The following is a 13061-nucleotide window of genomic DNA, read 5'->3' as shown; positions in this document are numbered from 1 at the left end:
AGAACACCACCAAAAGCGACAAACAGGCCGACGAGGAAGGCGACAGTTGTAGATCCCGCCGCATCAGCAGGCTTCTTGAAAAACCAACCCATACTGGAAAGATGAACCAGGACTGTCGTGAAGAGAGTTCTGTGCGAGTGGCGCCTTCTCAGCTGAGAATTCAGAGACAATGAGTTTCTATCAAGAAGCACGATGTTGTAGGAACTTGCGATTGGGCTTTGCACAGGGGGATCTCGTTTTTTTGTATTCCTGATGATTCAGAAAGAGATTTCTCCGCAAGTCTGCCTTCATCTGGAGTTGATGCTGGCACCGGCGCCGGTGGGCTAAACCAAACCAAACTCCACGGGGTCCCCGTCCTGCACTTGGATCTTGCGAGATGGAATTTGACGGAACCAGGTCCTGGCCTCGTGGCATCTTTGGGATGAAGACGGCAAGCTTTTTGCCTCTCACACGGACATCATCTCCACTATGGGATCTCGGGCACCTGTGAAAGTGAGAGTTGAGCCGCAACCGACGAGGGGGTTTTACAAAAGGTCCACCACATTTTTTGCATGACCCACAATCCCGGCGCCGGTCACGTGAAATTCTATGCAGAACTCGGATTTCTGCCGGCGACGACGAACTGGAAGCGTCCGTGTTGAACATGCAGAAGACGAATCATATTTAATGCTTCGGCAGCAGAAATGCCCCCAGATTGGCACTATCAAAGCCGACAGACGATCACAATCATGCCATCACCATATGTAGATTTCGACTCCTTGCCCAAGGTCGAAGGGCAACCTCACGGCAATGCTTGGGGTCTCTGGGGGGAGAACGATGAATTAGGCAGTGAGTCTGAAGCACATTTTTCGGTCGACCTGGCCTCACGAGAGGACAGCTCTTAACTACCTCACACCCGAGGTTGTCAAACGGGCGGTCCAGGAGGTCAAGACAGGCGTTTCAATCCAGCTGGATCTCCGACTAGACCACTTTCAAGAACGTCTCGTGGGCCGAGAGCCGTTTGGACATCAGATCATCGACTTCAAGGAACGACTGAAGGGCACACCTGACGAGGTCTTTGGGCACGATGACGTGGTGAGTCTAAACACGCAAAGCAGCTCTCAATGGGATGGCCTGCGACACATTGCTGTCCAACATTGTGGGCTGTATTATAATGGGATGAAGCACCGGGACATTGACGAGAAGCTCGAGGACGGACGCCTGGGTATTCATCGTAAGGCTAAGTCTTACTCGGACGGTGGTGAGATCAATCATTGACGCATATTGTCTAACAGGATGGGCCGAGAGAGGTGGAATAGTCGGGCGAGGAGTTCTGCTTGACTATCACGGGTGGCGCGAGCAGACTGGCAAACCAGCAATCGCGGCCAATTCGACCTTCTCCATCACCACGGATGAACTGGATAAAGTGGCCCAGCATCAGAACGTGGATTTCCAGGGTGGCGACATCCTGATCATCCGATCTGGCTTCACGGCATGGCACACGCATGCAGGCCCTGAGGAGCGCCAGGCATCGATACAACGATCCACTTTTGTCGGCGTCGAGGCATCCCTGCAATCCGTCAAGTGGCTATGGAACCACCACTTCGCTGCCGTCGCAGGAGACACCATCGCCTTCGAGAGCCAGCCCATCAGCTTTGGCGTCGAAGGTAAGATGAATCTGCACGAGTGGCTGCTGGGCCATTGGGGCACGCCAATCGGAGAGCTGTGGGATCTGGAGAGACTGTCGGAGGTGTGTCGAGCCAGGAAGCAGTGGTCGTTCTTATTGACTAGCGCGCCGTTGAATGTGTTTGGAGGTGTTGGTTCTCCTCCCAATGTCCTGGCCATTCTGTGATGTAGTTTTTGCTGGTCCTTCAGGATGTCTCTTTTTTTGCGTGTTCGAATTCTTGTTTGGGTGAGAGAGTGAAGGAGTGAAGTCAAGAGTATTCACCGCATGCCATGTGTGACTCTATACGGAGAACCCAATAGGCCGTCATTCAATGGCCAGTCTAGATTACCTGGTATCAACATCAAAGTAATTTCACTGGAAGAACGATACGAACCATGTGACATGGAGTGTTGATATCTACAAATATAAGGAGTCAACGGAGTGATAGCGCACATCTAGGAATTTGTATAGTGCACAAAAATATTACTGCTTCTTCCCTGATCATTCACCGTGGCTGCTGATTTGTCATGTGCTGATTTCATTTCTTCATAACCATCTGATAAGTCACTTCGCCAATCTCTTCAATCTTCTCAGTCTCACGAGCATGAGTCCTTCTCTCTACCACGTACGGGAGGAAACTTTCGTTCTGAGTACACCGTAGTATTATAGCCCTATTCGTATTCGTACTCGTATTCGTAAAGGCGTAATAGAACACCTTGAGGCCATCCTCCTTGTACGAGTTACTGCGTGTACCTCGGAAGGTACTGTAAAACACCCCGTTCTCCTACTCCTCCGTAGGGTGCATTTGGCTTTTTTTTTGGTGTTGTAAAAAAGAAAACTTGCAGGGGGATCGCACACGAGAAATGTGGTACGAGTATGAGTCAGCAGAGGTCGCCTTGAAAGCGTCAATAAGGTCTAGTCAACAAGTCCCAGCCAGGTCCTAACAAGTCAGGCCAGAGTCAAGTCGGGTCAAGGTCAAATCAGGTCAAAAGTCCAACAAGTTTCCCCCCGGGCAGTGCATCTTCCGTACACGAATTCTACCACGTACTTCGTAAGCGAGGGACGCTAGAACTTATCACCCTGGGGGACTCACCGCATCTCTAGCAATCCAAACACACCAAAAGTACTTTTGAAATCGTGTTACAGGCGGCGGTCAAACAGAGTAAGCCTTGACGAGTAGTCGTATCTCAAAAGTGGTGAGAGGTAGAAAAGACCACAATGTCAGTCCATTGCTGTACTGTAAGGCTGTAGCAGTCGAGGCGAGAATGTGGTATGGGCGAGGCAGGTTACTTCCAGCTTCCACTGCACCTCAAGCACTGTAGTAGTTCGTAGGTAATCAGGCATTGGGAAAAAGCAACAACAGTCGATTCGTAGTACAAAACAAACTTGAACTCTTGAAGAAATCAACCATTCCACGATCAATTGAATTTTCTTTTTGTATTTGCCTTTGCACGCAGACATACGCTCAGCAGAGTTTGAGGGGGGAGACTACTACCTAGGTAAAGGAAACCTATCTTTCTGTCCCTACCGAAACACCAAGAACCCCGTGCACCACATCAAGCAGATCTTGTTCGGTAATGGAATAAAAAGAGTCACAAGACGTGTGAACCGAGCAAGCCTTGATGCATTGAATCTGACTTCTTCTCGTGCAGCAAGGGAAAAGGTTCTCATGGTTCTCGTGTCTCTGTATTGTCTTAGGACTGTCGAATATTTGCACGTACCACCGATGGGGAAAACACTGTAGAGACCTCCTTCTCCCCAGGTGGAATCAGACCAAGCAAGTAAGGAGAGAAAGAATGGGTTGTTGGCGAGTTGCATATGTCCACGTATTCATCGAGGAGGGGGAAGAGTCGCGTTGTTTTCGCGCCGGCGGTGGCCTTTAGGTTCGCAAATGACCCTGGAGCTTATGCGGCCCCCTTGCCTTTGCCTTTGGCATCTCCCTCTTCTGTGTCCTCTTCCAGGTCAGGCATGTCATCGTCGTCCTCATCCTCATCATCACCACCTTCTTCGCCCGCACCGAGGCCTTCCATGCCTGGCATGTCACCACCACCGCCGCCAAGTTTGGAGAAATCAATGCCACCGAAGCCGCCGTCTTCGCCGAGGCCACCGCCAAATTGGTTCATGTAGTCATCCTCGGGCGCCTCGTTCTGCTCGTCCTCATCGACCCACTAGACAATGTCAGAACTGGACGCAATTTCGAGTGTCGCAAACGCTTTCCGACTTACCTTGTCAAAGTCCGTACGCAGATAGTGGACCTTGGCTGGGTCCTTGAGCAGGCGTGGCCAGTATTCCTCCTTGAGTTCCTTCTTTCTCAGGATCATCTGAATGTTGGCTGGGGTATGATGCGTCTTGGAATTTTCCACATCGATCTCGGAGTAGAACTGCATCTCCAGGTGGTAAGTGGTTTTCTTGGTGTCTGACTTTCCAGTGAAAGTGAGCGAGGTTGGCTTGAGATCGAGCTTGAGGGACTTGGGAGGCACATCAGGAACGCCGATGGTCAGGTAGATGTAGTTCTTTTCCGGCTCGCTGGAGGAAGAGCGCTGAGCCCATAGAACTGTACGGAGATGTGTTAGCCTGTTGGAGTTCACATAATGGCTACGAGCACAGAGATGAGGGCAAAAAAGACTCGAATTCTTCATCGGAGCTTGTTGACTGGGAAAAACCTTACCTTCAGGAGTGGCTTGCGTAGACATGGTGACTTTGGAGTCGATGGAGGGGTTGGTCTCGATGGAAAAGGTTCAGTAGACGAGCAATGTGTGAGGTGGGTGGACGATGGAAAAGTTGAGAAAGAACAAAAAGACTGTTGACGAAGAAAGATCGATAGCACTTTGCAGGCTCAGAGATCCTCACCGATTTGTGTGGGCAACAAGTTAAAGTGTGAAAGACGAGGCTCTTCAGAATGGTAGCGAATCGGCCAGAAAGTGGTAGTTGCTCTATGCCTGGCCTGGTGGCTCTGGGCGGCACTCGTATGCCTGCTATGGGCCTATGACCTAAGCCTCCCCCCGTCAACCAGGGCCCCTCTATTGTTACCACCCACCGTTGTTCTCATACTGCACGACCACGCTCTTTTGTGGCCCCCACTGTCTTCGACACCATCATCCTCCAACCTGAAAAGGACCAGTCCAATTATCGCTCTCCAGTGGGCACAGATCTACGTCCATCAGCCCTACAAAAGTCAACGTACCGATATCATCATCGCTTCTGGTCGGAGACGACTGTGATCAATCTACTCGTTCCAGGTTCAACGCATCTGGTCTCACCGAACACGCCCTAGCTCGTACCGCACGAGGCATTCACCTGGACCCTGACTGGGTTGTCGTCATGGGTAAATAGTCTACGCCGAGGTGTTTGTTGTCACGAACAGGCACCACATAGACAGAGCCTATATCACCTCCGCTTCCTTCGCGATGCAGTCCTTCAAGGCTGTCTTCTTCAAGCCGGATCCGCAAGAACAGGTACCTTTGTCCCACTCGAACCACTTGCATGCTGATACTGATGGTCATGTAGAAACGAAAATGCAGTCAGATCATTCGCAAGAATGTTCGAACCCTAGATCGAGACATCACGAATCTCAAAGTTACCGAACAAAAGACGAGAAGTTTGATATTGCAGTCATCCCGAAGGGCGCAGAAGAATCCCTCGCAGGCGACACAGGGCGCAGCAGAAGCACGCATCTTCGCCCGAGAGCTGATCCGGGTGCGGAAACAGGCGGCAAGATTACACACAAGTAAAGCACAATTACAGAGTGTGGAGATGCAAGTCAATGAAGCCTTCTCGGTACGGAAGATCGAGGGCAGCTTGAAAGCCAGTACCGGTATCATGAAGGACGTCAATACGCTGGTCCGGCTACCTGAGTTGACTGGAACGATGCAAGAGCTGAGTCAGGAACTTATGAAGGCTGGCATAATTGAGGAGATGGTCGGGGATACACTACCGAACGATGAACTACTGGAAGGAGAAGACGAGGAAGCAGAGACAGAAGTCGACAAGGTCCTCGGCGAGGTATTGAAGGGAAAACTGGGAGCTCCAGAACAGCAAGTTCCTCAAGTTTCCGTGGACACAGCGGCCGAAGAGGAAGAAGACCGCGAGGCCGAGTTAGAACAAATGCGAGGCCGATTAGAGGCTCTGAAGAGTTGAAACAGCGTACGGAGTGGAATGTATTGAAATCATACTCGTGTGCCTGTGATGTGTGTGGCAGGTTGTCTCTTTGATCAGGCGTTGGGAAGGACTTGATGATATGAGAGACACATATTCTGTATACGTGAACGAGAAGACGTTTTGATGATTGACCCGCCTAGCTAGCTCTTCTGGATCGCTTGGATCACGCTGAGACTGGCCTCCATCTCGCGTTTGTTGCATGGATCTAGCAATCAAGGAATACGAAAACGAGGCCATTCTCTATGGTCACGTGATTGTCGTATTGCCATTTTGATGGGATCCGAAAGCGGAATGGCGTGACAGGTGAGAGGCTGGAGCCTTCTGGTGGCTCTTTCCCCCCTTGCGCTGCTCAACCTGCTCTTGCCGCCCGAAATAAACCGTCTTCACTTCGTCCTTTCGCGCCTGCATTCTGCATCACTGTCTCAACTTCACTTATTCATTCTGTATTCTATTGTCTTCATTTCAATCACTCAATCAATCAATCACCTTCTGCGCCTCTATTCATCACCATCCAGCTACTTTTTCGCAAATTCTTCCATATTCGGCCCTCCATCTTTCGGCAAACCACAGCTCTTCTTGACTTCCCTCTCCTTGACTTCCCTCTCCTTGACTTACCGAACTCGCTTCTGACACCCGCAACATTCTACTTCTTTCGCATCCTCCTTTACGCGATACATCCTTCAAGACTTCATCTACACGTTCAAGATGTCTGGCCGGCTAGATCAACCTCTCGATTCCATCATCGAAAGCCAGAAGAAGGCCAAGCGTGAAGCTCGTCGTCGCAAGGTCGGAAAGCCTTCCGGTGCAACTGCACCTGTCGGTGGTGTCAAGAAGTCGACGAAGCCAGTCAAGACTGCCATCAAGCCAGTCGCAGGTGGTGCAACTCAAAACAAGTCAAGCAAAATTGTCGTCAGTGGATTGGTATGTTCGCTCAGTCATTCATGTCATCATCAAGCTCAAGCTGACCTCCTTTAGCCATTCGACGTCAACGAAGCCCAGATCAAGGTATGTTGATAAAGAGGCTTTCGACCTTTGGATTTTTCCTCGCCACTCCGCCGTCATCTGCTCTATCCGCGCTCTTTCGCGAACTTTGGGGAAAGATACAGAAATATGCGCTCGAAGACAAGACTGGCGAAGTAAAGGTGTCGATGTTGGAGAGGATGTGTCCAAATACACTATGCCACGCTGAAAATGCTGGCATGATTTGAGGCAGGGCAGGATGATTCAACTTCGCGCTTGCAGAGTAGCTTCGCAACGCGTCGATTGTTGTCTCTTCTGTACCCATGATCTTACGGTATCGCCCAGCCGGCTAGCCACCGCGCTGTCAGTGACTACAGATCTGCCTTGAGGATGTTCGATATGCTGAAATGCTATTGATTTCCCTCGTTTACCTTGCGTATGGAGCATCGGCGAGCTTGCATGATCCTTTGCGATTCTTATAGTAGCGCAGCTTGAAGCAGTCAGATCTGGTCAACCGTTTGCAACTCCATCATTTACCACAACCACTGTCACCAACAGGAATACTACTCAGAGCCTCAGCCGCCACTCTGAAAGCGCTCATTTGCATTCAACGGAGCCTAGATCTTCTCATACCGACCTGGAAGCTCTCACTAAGGCCACATATCACAACATACCAAAAACGTCCTGCATATGCAGGCGTTCAGTATCACGACGCTTTTTACACGAACTATGCCCTGGTGTGGGATCAAACCGCAAGTCTTCAATACGACATCACAACGTGCAAATCTACGGCGACTACATTCTCCACCACTTACTGGAACCGCCGACGCCTTCCCTTCGCATGACCTCTGACCTGCTGCTTTTTGCTATACTGTTGCACTCGCCGATGCTCCTCACGAGGATTTGTATCGGGATAATACGTGGCTAGCGACACATCTTTTACCTACTTGTACCGGAGACGAGGGCTGCGAACCTGCTATTGCTATTTCTCTGTCAACATGTTACTGATCACTCTGGGACCAATAGGAATATTTCAGCAAATCTGTTGGCAAAGTCAAGAAGGTCTCTCTGCAATACAACCAAAATGGCCAAAGCCGTGGAATAGCCGACATTCAGTTTCTTTCCTCTGATGCTGCAGCCAAGGCAGCCAAGGATCTCAACGGAATGCTTGTTGACAAGCGACCAATGAAGGCAAGCACGACCTCAACTATCTTACCATGGATTAGCCTGACCTCGACTAGATCGAATTGGTGGTGGATGCCAGCAGTGTTCCTCCTGCGCCAGCAAAGTCTCTCGCGGATCGTGTTGCGTACGCAAACCCAAAGAGTTCGCGCAAGTCAGATCCACTGACAAAGACCAGCGCCAATCCAAAAGCACAGCCCAAATCCGCCACTGCCGTCAAGAAGGACTCCAAGGACGGAGCGAAAGGACGCGCGGGCAAGCCTGCCAGAAAGCGGGCTGCACGCAGTGCTCGACCCAAGCCCAAGACTGCCGAAGAACTTGACGCTGAAATGACCGACTACTGGGGAGGCAACAATCCTTCTGCAGTCAGTGCTCCGGCCGAAACTGCTGGTGTCAATGGCAACGCTGCTCCCGCAGCTGCCAATGCCGATGATGCCATGGACGAGATTTCTGTGAGCGACATCGAAATCATCTGCTAATCGTGTTTGGACTGACACCCGTATCAGTGAACACCTGATAACCCCGATAGCCGAGCCGTGAACGATATCCAGACCGTTTCGTACCCCATGGTGTCGACACGACCGACTCGATCTCATTTTCCTTTACTGTTATCGACCACACCGATTAGAATGGCATTGACGTCTGGAGAGCCGACGTGGCTTTGATTCACATCACAGAGATTGTGTTGCTAGTCTTGGGCCGGAGCGAAAATGGGCTGGATGAAATACCAAATTGAACTGGGGACAGACATGGTTTACTCTCATAGTGACTAGCTATTGAATGATATTTCTTTTCAAGGCAAGGCATGACTATTTTGTGCAAATAGACGACCATTATTCGTAGCTCCGATCACGGGATTGCAGCGACACCACGACATCATGTCGATATTTGTCTCTTGCAGCTTTAACTGGTTTTGTTTATTTTGTTCTTCATTATTCGTGTGATTACCTGGAACACTTGTAGACAGTACTTGTAGACTGTTGCTGAAGGGAAGAAATGATTTTGCTCCTTCTCGCTGGCATTTTGATGTCTTTTTTTATTGGTCATTCATGTATGGACGGATATGGTTTTCGAGAGAAAAAAAACACAATCATACGACGCTTTGTCGTTTACTCGAGTATTCGTGTATAACCGAGTTATACGGGAGTATTCAGCCTGAACTCCGTAGCACAAGTTTCAAAAATAAATAAATATAGCAAGTTTTCAAAAAGCCGGCCACCCTCGATTGATGCTTGATGCTGATCGCTTTGGATAAACGATCGAATCTTTTGATTCTAGAACCCCCGGAGGAGGATGCTCAAAAGTTATACATTAAATGATGGTTTTTTTCCCTTCAACGAGGCCAAAGAAAAGAAAGAAAGAAAAAATTGGTGAGGGTGTGATTATCGAAACGGAATGTACTGTATGTTTTTGTAGTCGGTGGCTAGAGTATCTCAAAATCTGATCCTGCCTCTTCAAAAGAGCGTTCGTTTTGATCTTGCTCTTGTTCTTGCTCATGGTCATGATCATTGGTTTCAGAACCTCCAGTGACGGTGTCTGCATCGTCGTCGTCGTCGTCGTCGAAATCGGATCCAAGTTGTACACCATCGTCATCGTCGTCGTCATCGTCATTCATGTCGTAAATATTACCATCGTTGTTGTATTCATCATTATCGTCATCGAGGAGGGCGGCGACTTGTCGTGTCAACCCTTCGACCGCTGTGAAGGTAGTGGTGGTGGTGGTGGCGGCGGAGGCGGCGCGGGTTCGTGCACGTGTGGTTAAACCGACACCCGAAAGTGAATTTGGATTGGGATCAGCAGACTCGCCGGCATCATTGACATCGTCACCTAGACTCTGGACCGTGTCGGTGTAGGAACCATCGGTCGCGTGCCTACTGGCCTTGCCGACCGTGCTGATGGCCTCGCTCGCGACGTCTTCAAAGGAACTTCTGCTGCCGTCCTCGGAGTCGTCGTCGGCCCCCACGTGTCCTCGTCTGGAAATCTGACCGGGTGGGAACGACACTGCCGGATCCGCATTCATCAGCGGACGGTCGTCGAAGACTCCTCCCGTCCCGTCGTCGTTGCCGTCCGGGCACCAGATCGGGAGGAATCGAAACTCGTTCGGACCCAGGCACGCGAGGGTGTCGAAGAGATTCGTGCTGAGCTCGATGCCATGGTGCAGCAGGTGGGCCGGCCTGATTCTGTCATGGGAGAGTTTGTTGATTTGCTCGTGGATCTCGGTCAACATCACTCTGGGTTTGACGGACATGTGGGCTCTGTCGCGCAGGGCATTTTGGACCTCGCTACCGTCGAGGCTCATGGTCACCTCGTCAAACAACGCCACGGCGCAAGGAGTCAAGTCGCCACGGTCGATGCAGACGCCGGGGCTCAGGCGGGATGGAAACAGGCGTCCTGGGCGGGCAGCGGTGGACCAATGATGTTGCCAACCCCTCGATACGCTCGCCACGGCCGTGGTGGACGACGGTCGGCCCCCTGCGGCTCGGCTGCCCGTGGGTTCATCCTGAAGATCGAACTGGAAGATGTCCGGTTGGTCGGGATTGACCACGCGCAAGGCGGTTGCTGGTGTGGGTTGACCGGAATTCTGTGGCGGTTCGCATTCTGTTCCCGTAAATTGAGTCTGGCGGAGTGGATTGGCATCAGACGTAACTTCGTCCTGGGAGACTCGTTTTGGTCTGAAGACAATATCGGGGATGCCGTGCAGTATGCCACGAAGTATGCCACCACTACTTCCGGTTTGACCACGCCCCTTGTCCTGTACCCAGTCTGTCCGAGTTCCGCTTGCGTAATCGCCAAAAGTATCGCCATCGACGGGGGAGGATGGCGGTACGATGGATTCGTAGAAGTTTGAGGTCTTACGGCGCTTCGATGGTGACCCATTGTGATCAGCTGGATGTGCGTAGTTGCTGGATTCGGACTTCGGACTTTCAAAGGTAAAATTCTGTAAAGACGAGTTTTCAGCGGTTGGAAAACCTTTGCCGAATCCATGCTCAAATGAACCGTGAGCCACCTCTTTCCCTTTGTGGGTAGTGATGTCGGAGCGTTGAAGCCAAAATCGGTTCACCGCGTCGATCATGTCGAGGAGAGTAGAACCAGTCAAGTTGGCTGTAGGGCATATTGGTCGGTCCAGCCCAAGAGCATCGAACGCTTTCTTGAAGCGGGTGGCTTCAGGCTTCTCGGAAACAAGCATTTCAGGACCCATGACTATGTGGCAGAAATGATCACTTTCCGACAATAATACCCAAAAAGTCTTGGTGAGCATCCGTTCAGATGGCGAACAGGAGTTGTACACAGCCTTTTGTGTCATTGACTTCTCCAGCCCTGGAGACTTGCGGTACTCCAGACAGAGGCAACAGATGAAGACGGTTCTGACATAATCCTCAAGGAAGGATTTGGCTTCTAGCAAAGCATTTTCTTCTTCGACGGTCTCTGCGACAATTGCGTTCAATTTCGCATATTCTCTACTGCCTTCAAGCCAGGAGAAGTCTCGACATAGCGAGCCAAGATCATTGGTGACTCGTTCGATCAGCGCCAATGCTGCGGCACTGATACGACTCGACTCATCGTCGTCAAGTTCCTCAAATTCTCGCCCATGAACGCTTCGTACGAAGTTCCGTGGTGTTGGGTTTTGCTTCAGCTTATCGGCAGCATAGAGCAAAGCCCGTTCCCCAACCAAGATTGAGAAAGAATCTCGGACAAGATCGGGAGATTTGATGCCCATGCCTATTCGATAAGCCACCTCAGGATTGTTCTGTATGAAATTGGCATTGTTATAATTGAAGATCCAAGTGGTAATCCAGCCTGCGATACGGTGGTGCTCGGCACAGCCAAAACATTGTGCCGCAGCGAAGAAAGTCCATACTTTCGGAGCAGAATCGAGTTTGGGGTCATTATCGCAGATGGCGTGAAGCAGACGTTCAAGGGCGGCGTAATGCCGTAGGCGAGTGTAGCTTTCACCAATCTTTGGACCAGGCTCGTCAGTCTGCGTGATATCATTTCCCTCATGATCTTGATTCGCAGAGGTATCGTTCGCCTCTGTTTCTGGTTCTGTCGCTGCCTCCGCAGTCGCCCCTGAAAAGGCGGCCTCTTGGATACTATCATGACCACAGACCTGTAATTCAGACAGGTCATACTTCTTCTGCAATAAATGCCAGGTCAAAATGCCACGTGTACAATTCAATTTCGTGATCGCCTCTACAGCTGCGTCATCCTCTGTAGGCGGGCGCAAATCAATGTAGTACTTAAACTTTCGTCCACCACGCTCCGCCTCTAGACGGTCAAGAACACCGAGCTTCCTCAGGCGTCTTTCTGAACGTATTGAGGATGGGCCGAGGAGATCGTTGTGGGTAAACCTCGAGGTCTCCGGCATGGCTAATAAGAGGCTGGAGTGGACGACATGTACAACATCGAAGTGCTTAATGATCCGTTGGTATTGCGATTCGCTCTGACCAGGCTCTTGTTCGGGTACACCAATGTATATGGCTGTATCCCCGAGAGGATCGACGATGGGGGAAAATTCATTATTGAGGCTCATGAGAAGACTTGGCGAAGGGTTTGAGAATTTGTCGAAGATGCCATCGGCTTGTGGTCTTGTTCTGGGTTGATCAAGCAGAGATAGATTGATAGCCCTCTCTAGCTCTGGGTCGGAAGATACCCCTGTAGACACCTCGTTTTGGTGGGCCATGCTGCTGGACTATGAGGTGTTCTCTTGGGGAGCAAAGGCGCTCAAGGCGCCTGTACGACTTGTAAATTCTATGATAAAATGTATGTCTGAAGATTTTGGGGGATTCTGTCACTCTGATTGATTATGAGTATCACTCGAGGAGAAGCCTTGTCGACCAGGAAGGCTGGAATGCTCGAGTTGGTCAATTGGTATTGCGGTGGAAGCGACAAGACCAAAGAGATCGGATGGAAGAGATGAACAGAACCTTGAAGATAAAGGACAGCGAAATGAAGGAAATCAAGAGAGAATATCACAGTGGTAACATGAATTGATGCTGTAGAATACTTGCAAAAGCAAAGTGTCTTTCTGGTGGTCTAGGTGTGCGTCTGCCTGATTGTAGGGCCATCATCTACCCCATCTGACTCTTCCAAAGCGATTGGGCATAAGACGAGGAGG

The 13061-nt window shown here is 50.5% G+C and overlaps 4 protein-coding genes across 5 annotated transcripts; 2 read left to right on the top strand and 2 right to left on the bottom strand.

Moving 5' to 3' along the window:
- Positions 1-2977: 2977 nt before the first annotated feature.
- Positions 2978-4553, bottom strand: PV06_05065 (uncharacterized protein). The gene is made up of 3 exons (XM_016406032.1): positions 4314-4553; positions 3871-4199; positions 2978-3813 (listed from the first exon to the last, which is right to left on the bottom strand). The coding sequence occupies exons 1-3, from the start codon at positions 4336-4338 to the stop codon at positions 3550-3552; spliced, it is 618 nt and encodes a 205-aa protein (XP_016264238.1). The 5' UTR covers positions 4339-4553; the 3' UTR covers positions 2978-3549.
- A 112-nt stretch (positions 4554-4665) lies between these two features.
- PV06_05064 (uncharacterized protein) lies at positions 4666-6120 on the top strand. Its single transcript, XM_016406031.1, has 2 exons — positions 4666-5100; positions 5153-6120. Exons 1-2 carry the CDS (start codon positions 5053-5055, stop codon positions 5780-5782), a joined length of 678 nt encoding a protein of 225 aa, XP_016264237.1. The 5' UTR covers positions 4666-5052; the 3' UTR covers positions 5783-6120.
- Positions 6109-8757, top strand: PV06_05063. Of its 2 annotated transcripts, XM_016406030.1 has the most exons (6): positions 6109-6724; positions 6779-6808; positions 7790-7954; positions 8005-8072; positions 8124-8397; positions 8452-8757. In XM_016406030.1, the coding sequence occupies exons 1-6, from the start codon at positions 6509-6511 to the stop codon at positions 8452-8454; spliced, it is 756 nt and encodes a 251-aa protein (XP_016264236.1). In that variant the 5' UTR covers positions 6109-6508; the 3' UTR covers positions 8455-8757. The 2 variants fall into 2 exon arrangements, with proteins under 2 accessions (XP_016264236.1, XP_016264235.1); XM_016406029.1 differs by having other exon boundaries at positions 8005-8397.
- Positions 8758-9075: 318 nt separating this feature from the next.
- Positions 9076-13016, bottom strand: PV06_05062 (uncharacterized protein). Its single transcript, XM_016406028.1, has one exon. It carries the CDS (start codon positions 12624-12626, stop codon positions 9369-9371), a length of 3258 nt encoding a protein of 1085 aa, XP_016264234.1. The 5' UTR covers positions 12627-13016; the 3' UTR covers positions 9076-9368.
- Positions 13017-13061: the final 45 nt, after the last annotated feature.

This window comes from Exophiala oligosperma (genome assembly GCF_000835515.1).
Source record: "Exophiala oligosperma strain CBS 72588 unplaced genomic scaffold supercont1.4, whole genome shotgun sequence".
NCBI classification, from domain to species: domain Eukaryota; kingdom Fungi; phylum Ascomycota; class Eurotiomycetes; order Chaetothyriales; family Herpotrichiellaceae; genus Exophiala; species Exophiala oligosperma.
The sequence above is the reverse complement of the archived record's forward strand: the minus strand, read 5'-3'. Positions and strand labels throughout refer to the sequence as shown.

What these genes read in the sequence shown, in the direction of transcription:
- PV06_05064 (XM_016406031.1), top strand. Translation starts at nt 5,053, where the DNA reads ATGCAGTCCTTCAAGGCTGTCTTCTTCAAGCCGGATCCGCAAGAACAG. An exon ending in AGCCGGATCCGCAAGAACAG is followed by an intron (nt 5,101 to 5,152) that starts GTACCTTTGTCC and finishes ATGGTCATGTAG; the next exon opens with AAACGAAAATGCAGTCAGAT.
- PV06_05065 (XM_016406032.1), bottom strand. Translation starts at nt 4,338, where the DNA reads ATGTCTACGCAAGCCACTCCTGAAG. An exon ending in TACGCAAGCCACTCCTGAAG is followed by an intron (nt 4,200 to 4,313) that starts GTAAGGTTTTTC and finishes ATCTCCGTACAG; the next exon opens with TTCTATGGGCTCAGCGCTCT. An exon ending in TGCGTACGGACTTTGACAAG is followed by an intron (nt 3,814 to 3,870) that starts GTAAGTCGGAAA and finishes GACATTGTCTAG; the next exon opens with TGGGTCGATGAGGACGAGCA.
- PV06_05063 (XM_016406029.1), top strand. Translation starts at nt 6,509, where the DNA reads ATGTCTGGCCGGCTAGATCAACCTCTCGATTCCATCATCGAAAGCCAG. An exon ending in AAATTGTCGTCAGTGGATTG is followed by an intron (nt 6,725 to 6,778) that starts GTATGTTCGCTC and finishes GACCTCCTTTAG; the next exon opens with CCATTCGACGTCAACGAAGC. An exon ending in TCAACGAAGCCCAGATCAAG is followed by an intron (nt 6,809 to 7,789) that starts GTATGTTGATAA and finishes TGGGACCAATAG; the next exon opens with GAATATTTCAGCAAATCTGT.
- PV06_05062 (XM_016406028.1), bottom strand. Translation starts at nt 12,626, where the DNA reads ATGGCCCACCAAAACGAGGTGTCTACAGGGGTATCTTCCGACCCAGAG.